The sequence below is a fragment of the Cricetulus griseus genome, chromosome 2, assembly GCF_003668045.3.
Source record: "Cricetulus griseus strain 17A/GY chromosome 2, alternate assembly CriGri-PICRH-1.0, whole genome shotgun sequence".
NCBI lineage: Eukaryota > Metazoa > Chordata > Mammalia > Rodentia > Cricetidae > Cricetulus > Cricetulus griseus.
In genome coordinates, this window is record NC_048595.1 from 149,160,349 (window position 1) to 149,176,821 (window position 16,473).

A 16,473-nucleotide genomic window follows, 5' to 3' on the forward strand; every position below is an offset into this window, starting at 1 on the left:
CCTCACCAACACTTGTTATTGGAGAGGGCTCTTTCTCTGTGCTTTGAGTTCCATTTCTCTAATGGCAGCTAGTACTGACTATCTGTCATGTGCTTAATGGCCAGTTTTACATCTTCTAGGGAAGTATCTACTCCAATCCTTTCCCCACTTTTAAATTAGGTCATTATAAAAATCACTAGTTTTGGTGGTTCTTTATATATTCTAATCTAGGCACTTTATTGCCTCCATTTGTAAATATTTTCTCCTAATCTTGGGGACTTCAATAAAATTAAACATAAAGCAGCAGCAATTGATTAGATATCAGAGACTTTAAATAAAGAAAATTAAATAGAAATGAAGTCACACTCTTGCATTCATTCACTCACTCTTCAACAAATACTGCTGTTTTGTTAGGAAAGAGCCTGAGTATCCAATTTACATTGGATTTATGCTATGGTTTTTTTGTTTGTTTTTAAACAATTTGCCTACAGTGTTTTCTTTTAAACTAGCCAAATAAGTAATTTATAGCCCACACAGAGTGCATAGAGTCTTTTCTAAAGAATCTATTTCTGTGTCTCTAACCACACTAGATGAACCCTTACCTCATCATTCCAGAATCTTTCATGATTGTACAGTACAACAATCACCTCCCTACTCAACAGTATGAAAAATGCTATTTTGATGTATTAACACATCTATGTTTTAAATCTGTTACTTGGTAGCTACATATTCCACTTATACTTTAGCAGATAAAACAGGCTCTCACGTTCAAAGTCAGAATTCCATTTAGCAAGCCTCAAAATGTTTATGTACATAAAAGCAGACATTTGTGCAGTAGGACACCACACAACTATAGAAAGTCTACGAGGAAAAACTCCAAAGTTCTGTATATTTCAAATATTTAAAGATCCCTTTTTTCATCTTTACCCATACTTCAGTATGGCAATTTCTCCTGACAAGTTGCCTTAGTGCTCTTACTGTCAATGGAGAACACTCATCAAAAGGACACACTGACATTATTTAGCACATGCAGATTTAAACAGTCTGCCAGACAGCAGCTGCTATGTGAAGCACACCCCAGATTATCAGCGTCAGGTATCTGGTAAGCTGTTATTTCTGGCCCGAGTGGATTTCTAAAAACACACTTTCCTCTCATGACTTTTCCAGTCAGTGCTTAAGGATCTACAAATTACAAACATAGGAGACCCTCCCAGCAGAGACATGAGATAAAATCAGAAAAGATGGAATACATTCCACATTCTTAAAACCTGGCCAACCATTGGTGGGGGGATCCCTTTAAAATAGTCTAATGACCATGAAGGAAATAATGAAGGAGATAAGGAGGGAGAAATGGCCAACTGCTTTGTATGTGACCATGTATGTTACAGCTGATACAGACAATAGGAGTCATAAAATTCCTTACCAAATTTGGTGACAGAAGAGACTGGAAGTGAAAAAGAACACCTGCATTTGCAATCTGGTCCAGCCACCTTCTGCTGGCTTCCCAAGTCTCCATTTCATTTTCCTTGCTGTTGTCAAACATCTGGTTTAAGGCAGCCATGAGCTGCTCAGAGAAGGCACAGACAGTGGCCACAAGACTTTGACAGAAAACCATGTCTCTTCGGAGCTGGGTTTCACTATCTGTGATTGAAAAGAACACAAAGGAAGCTTTCAAATATCCAATATTATAATTAAAATATTCCTTTATTAGTTTGAACTGCATGAGTATTCTTCTTTGGCAGATCAAAAGGATTGAATATGCTTATTCCATAAGGCTTATTAATTTAACTAATAATGTATGGTAGATGTCTCCTTCCAATAATTCTACACCATGGGCCCTATGCTGCTAGACATTTGGCCATTCAACAACTGTCTACTGAAGGAGTGAACAGAAAAAATAAGGCATGGGTGCTCACAAATGAATGGAAACACATCAGTTGATCGTTTGGCTATTTTGAGCAGAGAACAGATGACTTGCTTGTGTGAACTTCAAAACACACTTAATCGACAATGTAAATGGAGAGTTTTCCAAGTAGCTTTTTAAAAAGTTATCATTTCACAATGAATAACAAACTTAGAAAACTCAGTCACATCAAGTCACTTGATAAATAATCCAGTTGACATTCATAGCTCTTCAATGTCCCATTCCCCTGCTTTCATCCCACAGTGCAGCATAGTTTTTAGAGTTGTGAAACCATAACAAAAAAAAAAAAGAAGTGTGGGTGCACAGACCTGTACTGAGCCATGCAGTGAAGCTCAGTACCCCTCAAACATTAAGTGCCTTGCTAAATGGCTTTATAGCCCATATTTTGTTTCTATGCCTCTTTAGTCGGAAGGATAATCCAGTGTTCAACAGTCAATGCACTAAAAGATTGGACCTCTTTGAACTATTGAAATATTAAAAATTGTGAAATTTTCTCTGTCCCAGAAAACATGGTGAACTTATTTCTGTCATCATAGACCCCAAGCATCTCTCTCTTTCTAAGAAGGATAATTGATAGCAATGTGAGAGTCTGTTTCCCATTGGATCATCAGTGCCTCAAGACCAGAAGTGGTATATCACCTGAATGATACCACAGACTTCAGAGGCAACTAATGAACATTCAGCTAGTGTCTTATGTCCCAGGATTTGGAGCTGGTTGTGTAACTTGGCAGGAGAGTGCTTTGAGGACATGGACCAAAATAAAAAAGGACTTTGGGTCCAACCCTCAGTACTGAAAACAACAACAAAAACAAAAAAAGAAAGAAAGAAAAAAAACTGAGACAAGATTCATTTCTGCTTCCTACATTCTTAGGTCTCTAATAAAGACAAACAGGATTTTAAAAACAAAGCAGCTCTTAACAAAGTGCAATCTAATAGACTTAATGCTGCAACTACTCTTTTCTTAGCACCTAAAAATGCTTGGCACTGAATGGGAACCTGGTTGTGATACTCAGCAGAGAAAGAACAGCATGATAAAGTAACAAACCAGAATTGGTTTCTTGCAAGCAAAAACATATACTATTTTCCTTTAGATTATGTAATCATTCAAAATTCCCCAGTGTCCTTCTATACCAAAGCACTTCTCACTTCTACATCTTATAAAAAATAAAAATAAAAAAGAAGAACTTCAGCAAGCATCTTCACAGCTGTGCCCAGATTCTAGCAAAAGAATGGCTTTGCATGACAGCTTGCTAATTATTTTGGAAGAGTAAGATTTTTTTCTTGTGGTAGGAATACATTTGAAAAAAAAATGGCTTTTTGTTCCTATAAAAAGATTCAATTTCCTTTTAATACTTCAGTTCCTACTATACTCATCTTCTATAAACACCTAACAAATTCAATACTTCATGTAATCTCAGCTATTTACAAGTTTAGGTGCTTTAATTTACTGCTCAAAAAAAAAAGGGAACACAGAAAAGGACAGAGAGCTACACAGAAATATTGATGGGCATCATACTCACACAGAGATGGTAGGGGGAAAGGGAAACAAGCAGAGATGAAAACAAAGACTTCCCAGACTAGGTATGGTAGTAATGCTACAGCTGGTCAATAGCTGTCTAAAGAAGGGGGAGCCATCTCCTCTTCAGATGAGCTCCCACATAGGTTATCCAATACCAAGTGGTCAGCCATGGGTACATGAGAGGGTGAGGCCTTCCATGGGGAATCTTCAGAGTCTGACATATCATCTGGAGCAGGGCCTAGACCCTCTGCCATGTGTGTAGGCTGAGAGAGTATCCCTCTATGTGGAATGGGCTCCTGAAGTCCATTTGAATACTAGGGATAAATACTGTTCTACTATCAGAGGCCCCATAGATTGCCCAGTCTTCCAAACTGACATCCTCGTTTGGGGGGTCTGGTGTAATTGCAATATTTTTTTTTGAGACTCTTATCTTCAAAAGGAAAATCCCAAGACAGGTATGGCAGCATTTCCCAGATATTCAAATGGTTGAAGCTGTAGGATCACTTCAACTTAAGAGTTCAAGGCCACTTGGACAACTGAGTGAGAAGCTAGCTCTTAAATCTTAAAAATAAATAAATAAATAAGGCACAAGCCAATAAAGGACCTGTCTCCACTGCTGCACTGGAAGCTGCCTCTAGGTGCCATGGTGTGGAGACAATGCTGAGCTCTTACATGCTTCCTCAATATCTACTTCCTGATTGCTGGCTTTAGGAGTATGTGCCATCACACCATTTTAGGGAGGCAACCAAGGGCTTCCTGGCTGTTAGATGAACATTCTACCAATGGAGCTACATCCTCAGACCATCACTCGTTCTTGCACCACCTGTTCAATGAACAATTTTGACAGCTATCACTTTAGGTATTTGTTGATGATAAAAGTAAGTAGTGCTTGCTTTGAGGAAGCTAATGACCTACCATATTTAACGTAGAATTTGATCAAATGTTTAATTGTCCTTTGGTATCATTGCTAATTATGTTGGGTGCCTACTAAATTCACAGTAGAAGTGCTTTAATGTAAGATCTGTAAAATGTTTACATAATTCCAGGGCATCATAAACAATTAGATGGTTTCATGATAAAACTCATATCCAAACACCAACTATTCCCTTTACCATGACCTACACAGTTTCTCCTTGTTTTGTTGATGGGAAATACTTGTGTGCAAGCCAGGAGAGGTCTGAATCTCTCTCTGATGCTCCCCCTTACTACCTCCCAAATGCTGTGATTGCTTGCCTATGCTCCAATGCTCAGCTTCCTATTTCTCTTACTTATTAGATGATTTTAAAATGTGTTTATATGTATTTTCATATGTACTTAGAGTAAAAAATGAGCTTAAGTTTTTGTGCTCTTATTAAAACCCTTAAATATATTTAAAAAATCTTTCTGGTATTTTAGAGAAAGAAGATGTTAGAGCCCCATTTATCTCTCCAAGTGGCAGAAAGTATTAATTTCCTATTTTAAGACATTTATGATCCTGGCCACATTGCTTCAGATGGTAAAACTAGGGCAAGACATTACCTGAGTATTCAAGGAGAGCCAGTAGTATCCGACACTTCACCTCTGCAGAGAAAGAAAGCACATGTATTAATTGTCCACTCTACTTCTGCAACACACATGACATTGTATCCTGGTAGTAAAAATTACTACGGTCTTCTTATATTAGGTAATCATAAAATGTCATTTACTTGACATTCCTCTGTTGCCCATCTGCTTAGATAAATGCTAATAATTGTTCAACATGTTAGAATGTCTTTGAATTACACAATAGAACAACATTCAAATACCATCCAATTCTAGGTAATCCTTGGCTACTTTAGCCTGTTTGCTATTGCCTTACATACGGATTATAAATCTGTGTTGCTAAGCTGCAAAAATAATACTTGCTACTATGAATAAAATTTTTCTATAAAATGCATGAATGTACATTAGTATACTCTACTATTCCATCCCACACATGACCAACCACAAATATTTGACAAGTATATATTAATTTCGTACTTATCACTGTATCCATTGGCTTCCAATAGCAAAGAGTTCCTTTTTTGTAATCAAGTTTATGGGATGGAAAAAAAGGGTTACAAATCACCTTGTTCTATGTATTATAGGTGTCAAAGAAAGGGGTTGAACTAGCTGATCAAAAAGGCAGACAATACTTCAAAGGAGTTTACAAACAAGGCTGCAAAAACAAAAGGATTTCAGAGGCAAGAAAACACATGCAACTGGGAACCAATTTGCTATACTCTAGGTTTGTGGCATTAGAAAACTTAATGATTGCTTTTAGTCTCAGCTCATTCATAGGTGATAATATATACTTTATCTATATAATGGCCACTGTAAGAAAAATGAATATATGTAAGATCTTTGCAAGTTGTTTAAAGTGCTGTATATACACCAAGTACTATTACTGCAACTTTGAAGCTAATATAGAATCTACAATGACAAAATACTTCATAGAAACTTAAGTTTAGACCACCAGGGGGAAGGAACATACGTGGAAATAGTGCCAGCAAAGAAATATATCAGAAAATGAACAACATAACTAATTATCTCATTAAGACACTAGGACTGAACCACAATTATGAAGTTGAAGTGAAATAGCTTATAACATTAGATGGTGAGTTTAGATACATCTGAGAGAAAAATCACTCCCAGGGTCTGGGGTAGAAAAATGGACCATGAACAAGATATTTAAAATAAAATCTAGTAATGGTGTGTACAAATCAGAAAACATGGAGAGAATGATAAAAATTATCAGCATTATAAAGGCAAGGTAAATAAAATGTGAAAAAATATGCCTTACAATTTTGAGACACATACAGACAAAAAAGAAAACAAAAAAAGATTTTGGGGGGTAGTTCTTTAAAAGAACATCATTTTTGTTTTTTTTTTTGTTTTTTTTGTTGTTGTTTTTGGTTTTTAGAGACAGGGTTTGCGAGTTCCAGGACAGCCTCCAAAGCAATACAAAGAACAACAGTTTTAAAGGGGGGGAAAAGAGGAGAAAATGTTATCACTTACAAATCATGTGAAACACCCCACCCTGGAGGGAGCACTCATTAAATTCACAAGAAACTTAGCAGATTCAGAAAGCTCAGGAAACTTAGAAGACTCACTAACCCTCCCATTGGTTGTGCTCCCAGTAAACAATTGCAAAGGCAAGGAGAGTTTTCAATGATGTGGCTGCCTGCAAGTTGTACAAGGGATGCACACAGTGATGCAGCCGTCTTGAGTTGTCACACATGCTGGGGTGGATTTTCTGGTGATGCACTCATACACCTGTAAATCACCCTCATTCCTGTGAGTTACCCCTCATCCATGTATCTGTGCATTACCTATATTCCTGTAAGTTAGCCCTCACCCATGCCACTATAAGTAGCCCTGAAAAACTCATTGGTTCACCAAGCTGGTTTGAATGGAATATTTCTTTGGTCTGTCATTGCACTATCTGAGGTGAAGGGGCATTTCTTTGTTTCTTCCCAGGAAAAGTCGTGTAACACAAATTAAGCATAAATTTAAGGGAGTGGTGGAATCAAGTAAATATATCTGAAGTTAGCTGGTAACATGAGACTATGCTTAGCTGAAAGATTCAGCAGGAAACAGTTACCACTTTGATGACATCTTTACTCAATCAGTTCCCCACTGAGAAGGCAACCTTCTCTTATCTTCTCCCCCAGTTCAGTATGCTTCGTATGGATGAGAAAATAGTCATCTAAAACTGGAATGGCACTGTAGCAATCCTTCTTATACAAAGGCTATAGAGTAATGATGTTTTGATATCATATTCGGTATAAATTTTAAATCAGACATCAGGAAACATGAGAAATGGTTGGAGCACTCCATTGACATATGTGAAACACAAATTTCTAGCCAAGTGTCAATAGTTAAATTTTTACTTATTCGTATCCATGAAACTACATCTAATACAATGCACTCTACAGTTTCAAAAGTAGGATGAAAATTAGATTAAACCAAGTGGAACAAAGTGGTAAAGAACTGGGGAGGTTACCTGAGGATATTCCACATTGTGATAACTGATTTAAAAATAATGGCAGCCTACCCTCTCCCTGGGACAGCCCAGTAAGCTGAAACAGTGGATGGCAAATAAACTGATTTTTAAAGATTCACTTAACACACTGACAACCTGGCTTTTCACCCAGAGTAACTGTCTCTCAAATGAACCTAGAAAAATAGCTAGAACTTAAAAAGTCTGCAAAAAGGCTTTACCACACCACTGACTAAAATATTCTTAGGATGTGTAGCTAGACTAAACCAGCTACTGGAGTCTTATGACCAAGGGTGGTACCACTGGTCACAGCATCAATCAGTCAAAGGAACAAAGAAATTATAAACCAACCTTTGTAAATATCTATCAACTCTATGGCTTCAAAATGTGCTCTTGAGGAACAAGGAGGATAAAAACATACTGATATAATACTGTAAGATTTTAAAAATTTTTGTATTGAGTATTTTATTTATACTAGAAATGGGTATATCAAAAATGAAATATTTTTACCAAAAATTAGTAAAACAAAGTTTCAGGAATATGCCCATTTCTAATCAATAGTGTACTTATTTGAAAGAATACAGTTATATCTATCTATTTTTATCATTATCAAAACCTCAAAACATGGTGAGATCATCTATATGAATTTACAACTTCTGGGAGCATTATGCTACTGACAGTTAACTCTTCTGAGAATATATGGCTTCCACTCCTTAAAACATGTGCTTCAATTCCCTAAAGTGTCTTTAAAACCCATTCCTTTTTAAAATATTCATTATTTGGGACAGTTTTGATTCAGCATTTTCATCAAATTGGATATTGTAAGTGTCACAGGAAGCCACAGTATTAAGCCATAAAATTAAAATATAGTCAAGAAATCCAGTTACAAATAACAAACACTTCAAAATTGAATAGAATCTGTTATTTATCTGGGGAAGGGGGCTTCTCTCCATCCATCTAAATGTCCTATTTAGTCAATTCAATGTTCAAAGCTACTACATTTGAGTGTATTTCTAATTTATACTAAAGTTGGAGTCACTAGAAGTATGCTAGAATCTTGCTGAATATCATTTATTATGGCTAAGTGACAAAAATGGCTAAGAAATAAAACTATAAGCACAGAAAGGATGTAGGCTGGACACACTTCTCAAAGTTAGGGGTGTCAGTAATTGGGGGCAAGAGATCCTTGGCTATGATAGACTGTCCTACTTACTGTAGTAGTTTTAGCAGCATCTCTGATCCCTACCCATGGGGTACCAGTAGGAAGCACACTTGCAGCTGTGACTATCAAAAACATCTCCAGACATTCAGTCATTACCCTAATCTCTAAATTAGAGGTTGTGACAATTTCATGATGCCATGCAAATAATGTCATGGCAGCCAGTGACCATCAGCCAAGGCCAAAACTTTAAAAACAAGTGATGCAACCTATAAAGTTAATTGGATCCCCACACATATATACAATAGACATTTTAGGCTTCCTCTAAAAATAAGCTTCATGTATTTTTGTTAATTCCTTACAACTTTCTCATTTTATTCTAAGTTCCAAAGTTTTCAGCTCACATTGTTTCATTTGTCTATGCACGAGTCCTATTTTGTTCTCTCAGAATACTCTCTGTGATACAGTCTGAAGTGTTTGTAGGCTTATTCCTTCTCTATCTCCTTGTTCCTCACCCACTGCATTCCTTTCATTTTATTCAGAATGGAATCACTGCATAAAGTAATGGGGGCATTACCACACTTCTGCTTTTACCAGCTTTCTAAGGGATTATTGCTGATATCAGGCAATGTTCTTTGCTTTTCATACTGACCTTCGACAAATTTTCTAATATTCTGTGCAAGAGCCCGGACGCTGCTGGGAAGATTCCAAGGATCCTGCTTGAGGTGAAGCCTTAATCTTTTTGGACAACTCAGCTTTGCCTCCATTTCCTGTTGAAATTCTAAACAGATACAGAAAATCTCTCATAAATCACAACCAATCCTCAGCCAATCCCACTGGCTTCAGAATTTGCTTGTTTTGGTCCATTTGGACCATTCTAGAACAGAGTTAATAATTTCTTTAGTGAAGTTACAACAGAAAGTGAATTAAATCTAAAAATCAAAACTCAATGTTATTTTCTTGTATGGATTCCACCCAGGAAGAAGATATAGGAGGCAACTGTATTGTAAATACCAAAAAAGAGATTTGAGAAGAATACAGTTCTGAGCTGTACCTGCTGATTCCACACTCCTGAGGCAGGTAGATTTTACTCTACTGCAAAAGCAACGTAAGTCTTTTGTGTTTTTAACTCATGCATTTTTGGTTTTTCCCTAAGTTATCAAGTGTTTTAAACTTTCAAAGATACATGAAAACTTTATAAAAGATAGCATACTGATTTTTTATATTTTTGCATATGATTCAAACAAAAGTGGAGTTTGGAGAGTTACAAAACAAAAGCAACAGAAAATTTTCTTCTTCTGCAATATTTTTGCTTTAGAACTCTATTGCCTATTGTATGCTCTCTTCTAGTATTTATTTCAAACGTACCTTGTAATCCTCGACCTGGTGTAAGATACTTGGTTTGGTCAAAGGCCCTTACAACAGCTTGCCCTTTCAAGAGGTTGGTTATGGAATCCATCTATCAAGGGTAGATTTCTGAGTGTTATAGACATACATAATATATACGGATATATGAGTATATATTTATATACATGTGCATGAATATATCTTATAAAATACTTTTCTTAATGTTTTTGAAAACATTTACTTCATAAAAGAAAGTGAAAGTTCAGAACTTAAAAAATTACTTTCAAAGTGCTAAAAACTTCAGTACTGCAAAATTTTTACTATGATCATAAAACATTTTGCAAAAGTGAAGCCCAAATATGAACGGCCAGAGAATTGTGCAGTTTTTGAAAATAATAATAACATTAAGCAAGGTGCCAGGAAACATTAAGTCAAGCCACAAATAGTCAAGACGGTTTGTTCTATGTATGTAGTTCTTTTTAGTTTGCCATATAGTTTTCTATAAAATACTATATTCACAAGCACCCTTTAGCTTAGTCACCTCTTTTAAAGAAAAGATGGCCAAGAGACCAAATACATTCTCCTTTCTAGCTCTTTACCTTACATCTCAAACACTTCTGACCTTTAAACTCCACAAAAGACCCTCAACTGCCCAATCACACCTGGCTGAAAAGCTGCTCCAGGCAACTGTGTATCTTATCCTGTTTATCATGAGATATTCGGACGCTGATAGGGAGCTCATCACCTATATGAAACAAACAAACAAAAAGATAAGCCAAAAACCTTCACCTTATTTTTAACTTGTTAAATTATTCTCTTATTTGATAAAATACGAGCAATTAAAAATGAGCTCTTATCCCACATCAGAAAAGGAATTGTATGAGGTCTCACATAGCAGAAAAGTCAGCTGAAACATGTTGCTGAAACAGTCCAGATCCACACCCTTTGTGGGAAGCATAAAGCATATAGCATCAATATGTGTTTTCCTGATATCCCTCTCCCAGTTGACTAAATATAAGGTTCCCTTGGGTGTACATGCCTTCTAAAAAACATCCTCAGGCTGAAGTGACTTCTCACACCTAACCTAAGCATCCATGTCTAGTGCTTTTGGTAAAAATTTATTTCCAGTGTACCTATAATACTTCACAATGAACAAGATCAAAAGCCATACATTAAAAAACACTTTTAAATGCACTCTTCATATAATTGGCATTCCGAAACTAGCTTTATCAGTCACAATGCAATATGGATGGCCACTGAGAATGACTAATAAAACTGAAAATGCATGTGGATCAAAGAAATTAATCCCCTTCTTACAGGCACCTGTGATGTTACTGACATCAAAGAGCACAGAGAGTCTACCACACACACCTGAGTCCATCTCATCACTGTGGAAGTAGGAACTGCACTGGCTGCTGCAGATACTCGTGAAGGAGGCAATGGAATTCCTGTTGCTATTGCAGTCACTGCAAAAAAAAAGAGCCATTTGTTGCTTGAAGAACACATTTGCCCAGGTTTATACACAGTGTGATGGCAAGAAAGAGCAGTGAAAGCCAAATATGAGCAGAACACAGGGATATAGGAGAGAATGCCATAATGAAAGTCACTGCTTTGTGTGCTAATCAAAATTACCATAAAAAGAATGCTTTCATGCTCTTGCTATTTCTTATCACATAAAGGTATGTCATATATAGTTACCAGTGTGTTCTTTATAACATTATGAGAAAAAGAAACCTGTCCAACTCATTTTTTCCAAGTTTTTAAAAGTACTCTTTTAAATTCAAACATTTCAAATTTTCTTGTCATATAATTGATTCCTAAGTGATTTTTTTAAAATATCTGGTTATAAAACTACAGTTTGGAAACCAGCATATGACTGAACCAGGACCCCTGCATGTGGGTGTCAGTTAGGAGGCCTGAGCAGGCTGTGGGGACCCTGGTAATGGAACAACATTTATACCTAGTATACGAATGGACATTGGGAGCCTATTCCCCGTGGAGGGATACTCTCTCAGCCTAGTCATGTGGGGAAGGGTCTAGGCCCTGCCCCAAATGATGTGACAGACTTTGATGATCTCCCAAAGAAGGCCTCACCCTCCCTGGGGAGTGGATGAGGGATGGAATGGGGGTCAGTGGGGGACATGTAAGGATGGGAGGGAGAGGGGACTGGGATTGATATATAAAATAATAGTTTCTAATTTAAATTTTAAAAAGGATAAAATAACTAGGAGTCATCCCCCATAAGTCTTCCATATCTGTTTAATAACAATTGTTAGAAAAGTTTCTCACAAACTCTGTTTTATTACTTTTCTCTTTCCTTTCTCGTCATTTATATTACAACTTGCTGGGGACATGTGGAGGCCCCCACAGCAGCGACCTCATCTGTCTCCATGGACAACACATCACTGGAAAGTACCAAAAATGAAGAATATCTATGAAAAGAATGTTTTAGATGATGTGTGATTATGAGGATAATTCATATTTTACAAATAGTGCCAGAGGACTGGATTTTAAGTCTACATTTAAAATTTCTTTTGTAGTTCAGAGGGAGATTGTGGGGGTCATTTTAACTATAACTATCTGATAACTAGGATGTGAGGTAGTAGGTAGGTATTTTTAGAAATGTAATTGGCCACTGGAGAGAAACCACAGACTCCTATTATGGAGCAAGCTGGTACTTTCAAAGCTAAAAGTAAACGAAATAGTAAAGCTGTTTAATTCATTATGAAATCTCCAAGAATAATTACCTTTGATGGGTTGTTAAAATCCTCTTTGGAAAATAAAAATCAGGATGGCAGACTGATTAAGCAAGAAGCCATGAAGTGAGACCCCTGGTTGCCAAGGTGAATATCTATCCTAACACCATGGGCCTATGCTCTCTCATGTATTAATTGGAGCTATATCAGTATCTGCCACTCCTCATGGTTGTGGGAGATTATTTTAAATTCTTCTGTTAAAACTATGCTTTTAAAGAACTGTCCATGACTACACTGAGATAACCCTACCTAATGAGAGTAATTTTGATACAATTAACACTGACACATTTTTTTCATTGAAAATACTGTGAACAAGGGTGAACATTTTTCCTTCGGGTAATACAAGTGAAACCAGAGTTGTTAAAGCTGGACACACAATATATTTGGCTAGTTGCAAAAGTGCTCAAGTGAGAATTCTGGAGACAAGGTTTGGGGGAGAAAAGCACTTCTGGTGATGGAACTCTTCAAAGGATCCCTTTAGCAGGAAGGGGAGCTGGATGAACTGTGTTTCCCCAAATTCTGAAGTTGCAATCTAACACTCGGTTCCTCAAAATGTGACCAAATTTAAGGAGGTGGTCTTTGTAAGGTCATTAGGATGTGTTCTTAATCCAATATGACTACTGTCCTATAAGAAGGGGATCTATGAGAGGTTACATGAGGAGACACCATGGGAAGATGACAATTTCCACGTGAAGGACTGATGCCTGGAGTATGCCCTTCCTTCACAGTCCTCAGAAGGAACCAACACAGTCAACATCTTGGTCAGGCTTCCAGGTTCCAGAAAGCTATGTGACAAATTCTATTATTCAAGTCAGCCAGTCGGGGGTACTTTATGCTATCACTCCTGGATAACTACTACAGAAATAGCCCCTAGAGGAAACAAATACAAAGCTGGACATGGAAGAGATATCATATACATACATACATACATACATACATACATACATACATACATACATACATACGGGAATCAGGGCAAAAAGAACAGCTCGTTGCTAGCTAGTAATCCATAATCAAAAGGACATTTTGAACAATTGCTATTACATGGTTGCACAACTAGCCTGTAAGAACAACTCTCCTACAAATAGGGACACACTGCTGCAGGGGAAAAAATGCTTGTTTCAAATAATCCAGATCATTAATGAGAACAACTTTAAAGACAATGCTGTCCTAATTGAACTGGTGGTCATTTTGAAACAGCAATAAACAAAATCAACCCTCAACATTTTTCAGGACTTTTGAAGAAAATATAAAGTCTCATTTGTGCTTATTGCTGAAATGAGACCAAGGAGCAGCTCACCTGTAAGAGTCTCTGTTGCTGACGGTGTCGTGACCTGAATCCTCTTGCTCATCTCCTGCTACATTGAAGCAAACACGTTTGCTGTTTCTCTCCCCCTTCTCATTGTCACTGTCGGTTGGTAGCACACACTCTGCTGTCTTACGCTCCAGCTTAGGAGAATATGTTATTGAAGACAGAAGGCTGCAATGTGACATTTTTAAAGAACATAAGTGCATGTTTTGAAACTAGCTCAAACAGATAATGCTTTTATTTGTTAAATGTGATAGGCTTACAAATATTTCCAGAATGCTACTGTGTTTCCTGCCAAACAAATAGTGATTGTGTAAAGACTGTGTCATAGAACATTTGGTTTTGCTGCATCGAAGCAACATAGCAGCATACAATGAGACCAGGCGGCGGTAATCAAACCCTGCCTCAGCCACCTGAGCTTTCTTATCAGAAACAGTCATGGTGGAATGGAATAAGAAGTACCTAGCCCCCATGGCTGCATTGGGAATAGAATGGGGGTAACATTATGGTACTTAACATTTGTATTCCCTCTTGTCATTAGTACCACTAACATTACAGTGTAGTTATTTCCTCTATATTGTAATAGTCCCTTGGGGGAGGGGGAATCCTAAGGCTCAGCAGATTAAGGAAACTGAACAGGTTCAGGAATGTCTCCCAAGTTAACAATTCACAAGACCAGCAAAGGATACTTGGAGAGAGGATACTCTTTGATCGAGCTGTTTTCAAGCTGTTTGTGGAGTTCCATGGATACAGCTTTTGTGAGTCATCACCCCATGCTAGGATGGGCCTTTCAATGAAGCAGCTTGAGTCACCCATGCTCCTCTAAGCAACTTTTATTCACACACATACCCCACAAGCAGTACCAATAAATTCATTCTTTATCCAAGCTAGACTTGAGTGGAATCAATCCTTTGGTCTGGCATTGTTGCCATAGTGTGAGTTCAGACGGTGGTTCCTACCGCACCAGAAAAAGTTATGCAAGGAATGAACTCCAAACATTAACCACACTTTAATACCTTCCCTGGCTCATCCTCCTACTATAAAGACCAAGCTACCCTCTGACTTTCACCTCCAGCATTACCTATGAGACAGGGAAAATCGACACCATTAATCTCTACACTCTATTCTAACAGCCAGGACCACTGGATGTACTGACTTAAAGATACTAAGCAGGGTGACCATCAATCTAAGGCTTAAAGGAGGCAGGGGTCACCTGCATTGACAATCCACAAAGTTGCCCAATCAAAAAGTTTTCTTCAACTGAGCTCAAGGGTATAGTGCCCTGAGCTGGTGTAAGACCTGATGAAAACTAAGTAGTTACAATTCTAAGGCTGGAAATCTGACTATGTGGTGCTTCTGTTAGAACCACCTAACTCAAAATTACAGAAATGTAACTTGGATTTTATTATCAAACAGCATGGTGCAAACTTGCAAGAAGAATTTAAGCTATACTTGAACTAATGGCATATAATCACAATCACACTTATAAAATACCTATGACACTCAGCTCCAACCAGCTGCACATTATATGTATTCATAACAACACAAACACTTATTTGGGGTATTTCAAGATAACAATGTCCATAGCTCTTATACATATTTTACATATGACAGCAAAACCAATGTTGTACATTGAGTAAATCCACAGGAAGGGATTTCACTGATTAAAAACATGTTTTGTTCTTAGTACTGTAAGTGTATTATGCAAAACACACACACACACACACACACACACACACACACACACACGCACCTCTGCCTTCTTGGTGTGTCAATTTCACTGGGAGGAAGTAACAAACAGCAAGCTTTATAGTCCACCCAATGGGGACAAACGCAAAGTTCTAGAAAATAAATAGAAGAAAGGATGGAACCAGGCTTGGGTGTGGTTTCAATTTCACATAGTTTGGTTGGGGAAGTTTTCTCCATGAGGTGCTACCTGAAAAACGTGTGGCATTTTTAGTTGTTAGACACCAGTGACAACTGGAGAATTCCATTGCTCAAGACTCTGTGAACATTTTCAGTAGCTCAAAGTGATGAATTGTCTTAAAGACAGTTTCTCTATTTTGAAAGATATTTCTAGGTCTTGTAAGACAGAACGTACATTTATTCATCCTTCCCTCCACAACACGAAAACATTAGACTAGCTCCAATTACCCAAGCTCCTACTGTAGAGACAGATGAATCCTGCATACCAAGAAGCAAAGGCATGCTGGAGTTCTCATCTTGCTGGGAGTCCTCTGTACTTGTGGGTATTTTAAATTAGAAGTCATGGGGCTGAGCACAAACCACTTTCTCACAGTCATAAGAATTGTATTCACATTTTAAACAGCTGCAATGTACTTGTACTGACCCTCTGGGAATGAGAGTTTAAGCTTACAAATAAAATGAATGATGGGGGGATCACATGCATAGTATTTCTAGATTCTGGGAAGCAACAATAAAGCACATATTTTTGTGTGTGGGCAAAGAATACTTTCCTT

At 37.4% G+C, this 16,473-nt stretch overlaps 1 protein-coding gene across 2 annotated transcripts in view; it reads right to left on the reverse strand.

The window, feature by feature from the left end:
* Prex2 (phosphatidylinositol-3,4,5-trisphosphate dependent Rac exchange factor 2) overlaps positions 1-16,473 on the reverse strand; it is a 275,997-nt gene that overhangs the window by 83,518 nt on the left and 176,006 nt on the right. For both annotated transcript variants that reach the window (XM_027398845.2, XM_027398847.2), the window contains exons 26-32: positions 13,985-14,164; positions 11,300-11,394; positions 10,591-10,673; positions 9,950-10,040; positions 9,234-9,362; positions 4,941-4,982; positions 1,403-1,620 (exon numbers count right to left, since the gene is read on the reverse strand). In XM_027398845.2, coding sequence (XP_027254646.1) covers positions 1,403-1,620; positions 4,941-4,982; positions 9,234-9,362; positions 9,950-10,040; positions 10,591-10,673; positions 11,300-11,394; positions 13,985-14,164 — 838 coding nt within the window. The remainder of the gene's footprint in view (positions 1-1,402; positions 1,621-4,940; positions 4,983-9,233; positions 9,363-9,949; positions 10,041-10,590; positions 10,674-11,299; positions 11,395-13,984; positions 14,165-16,473) is intronic.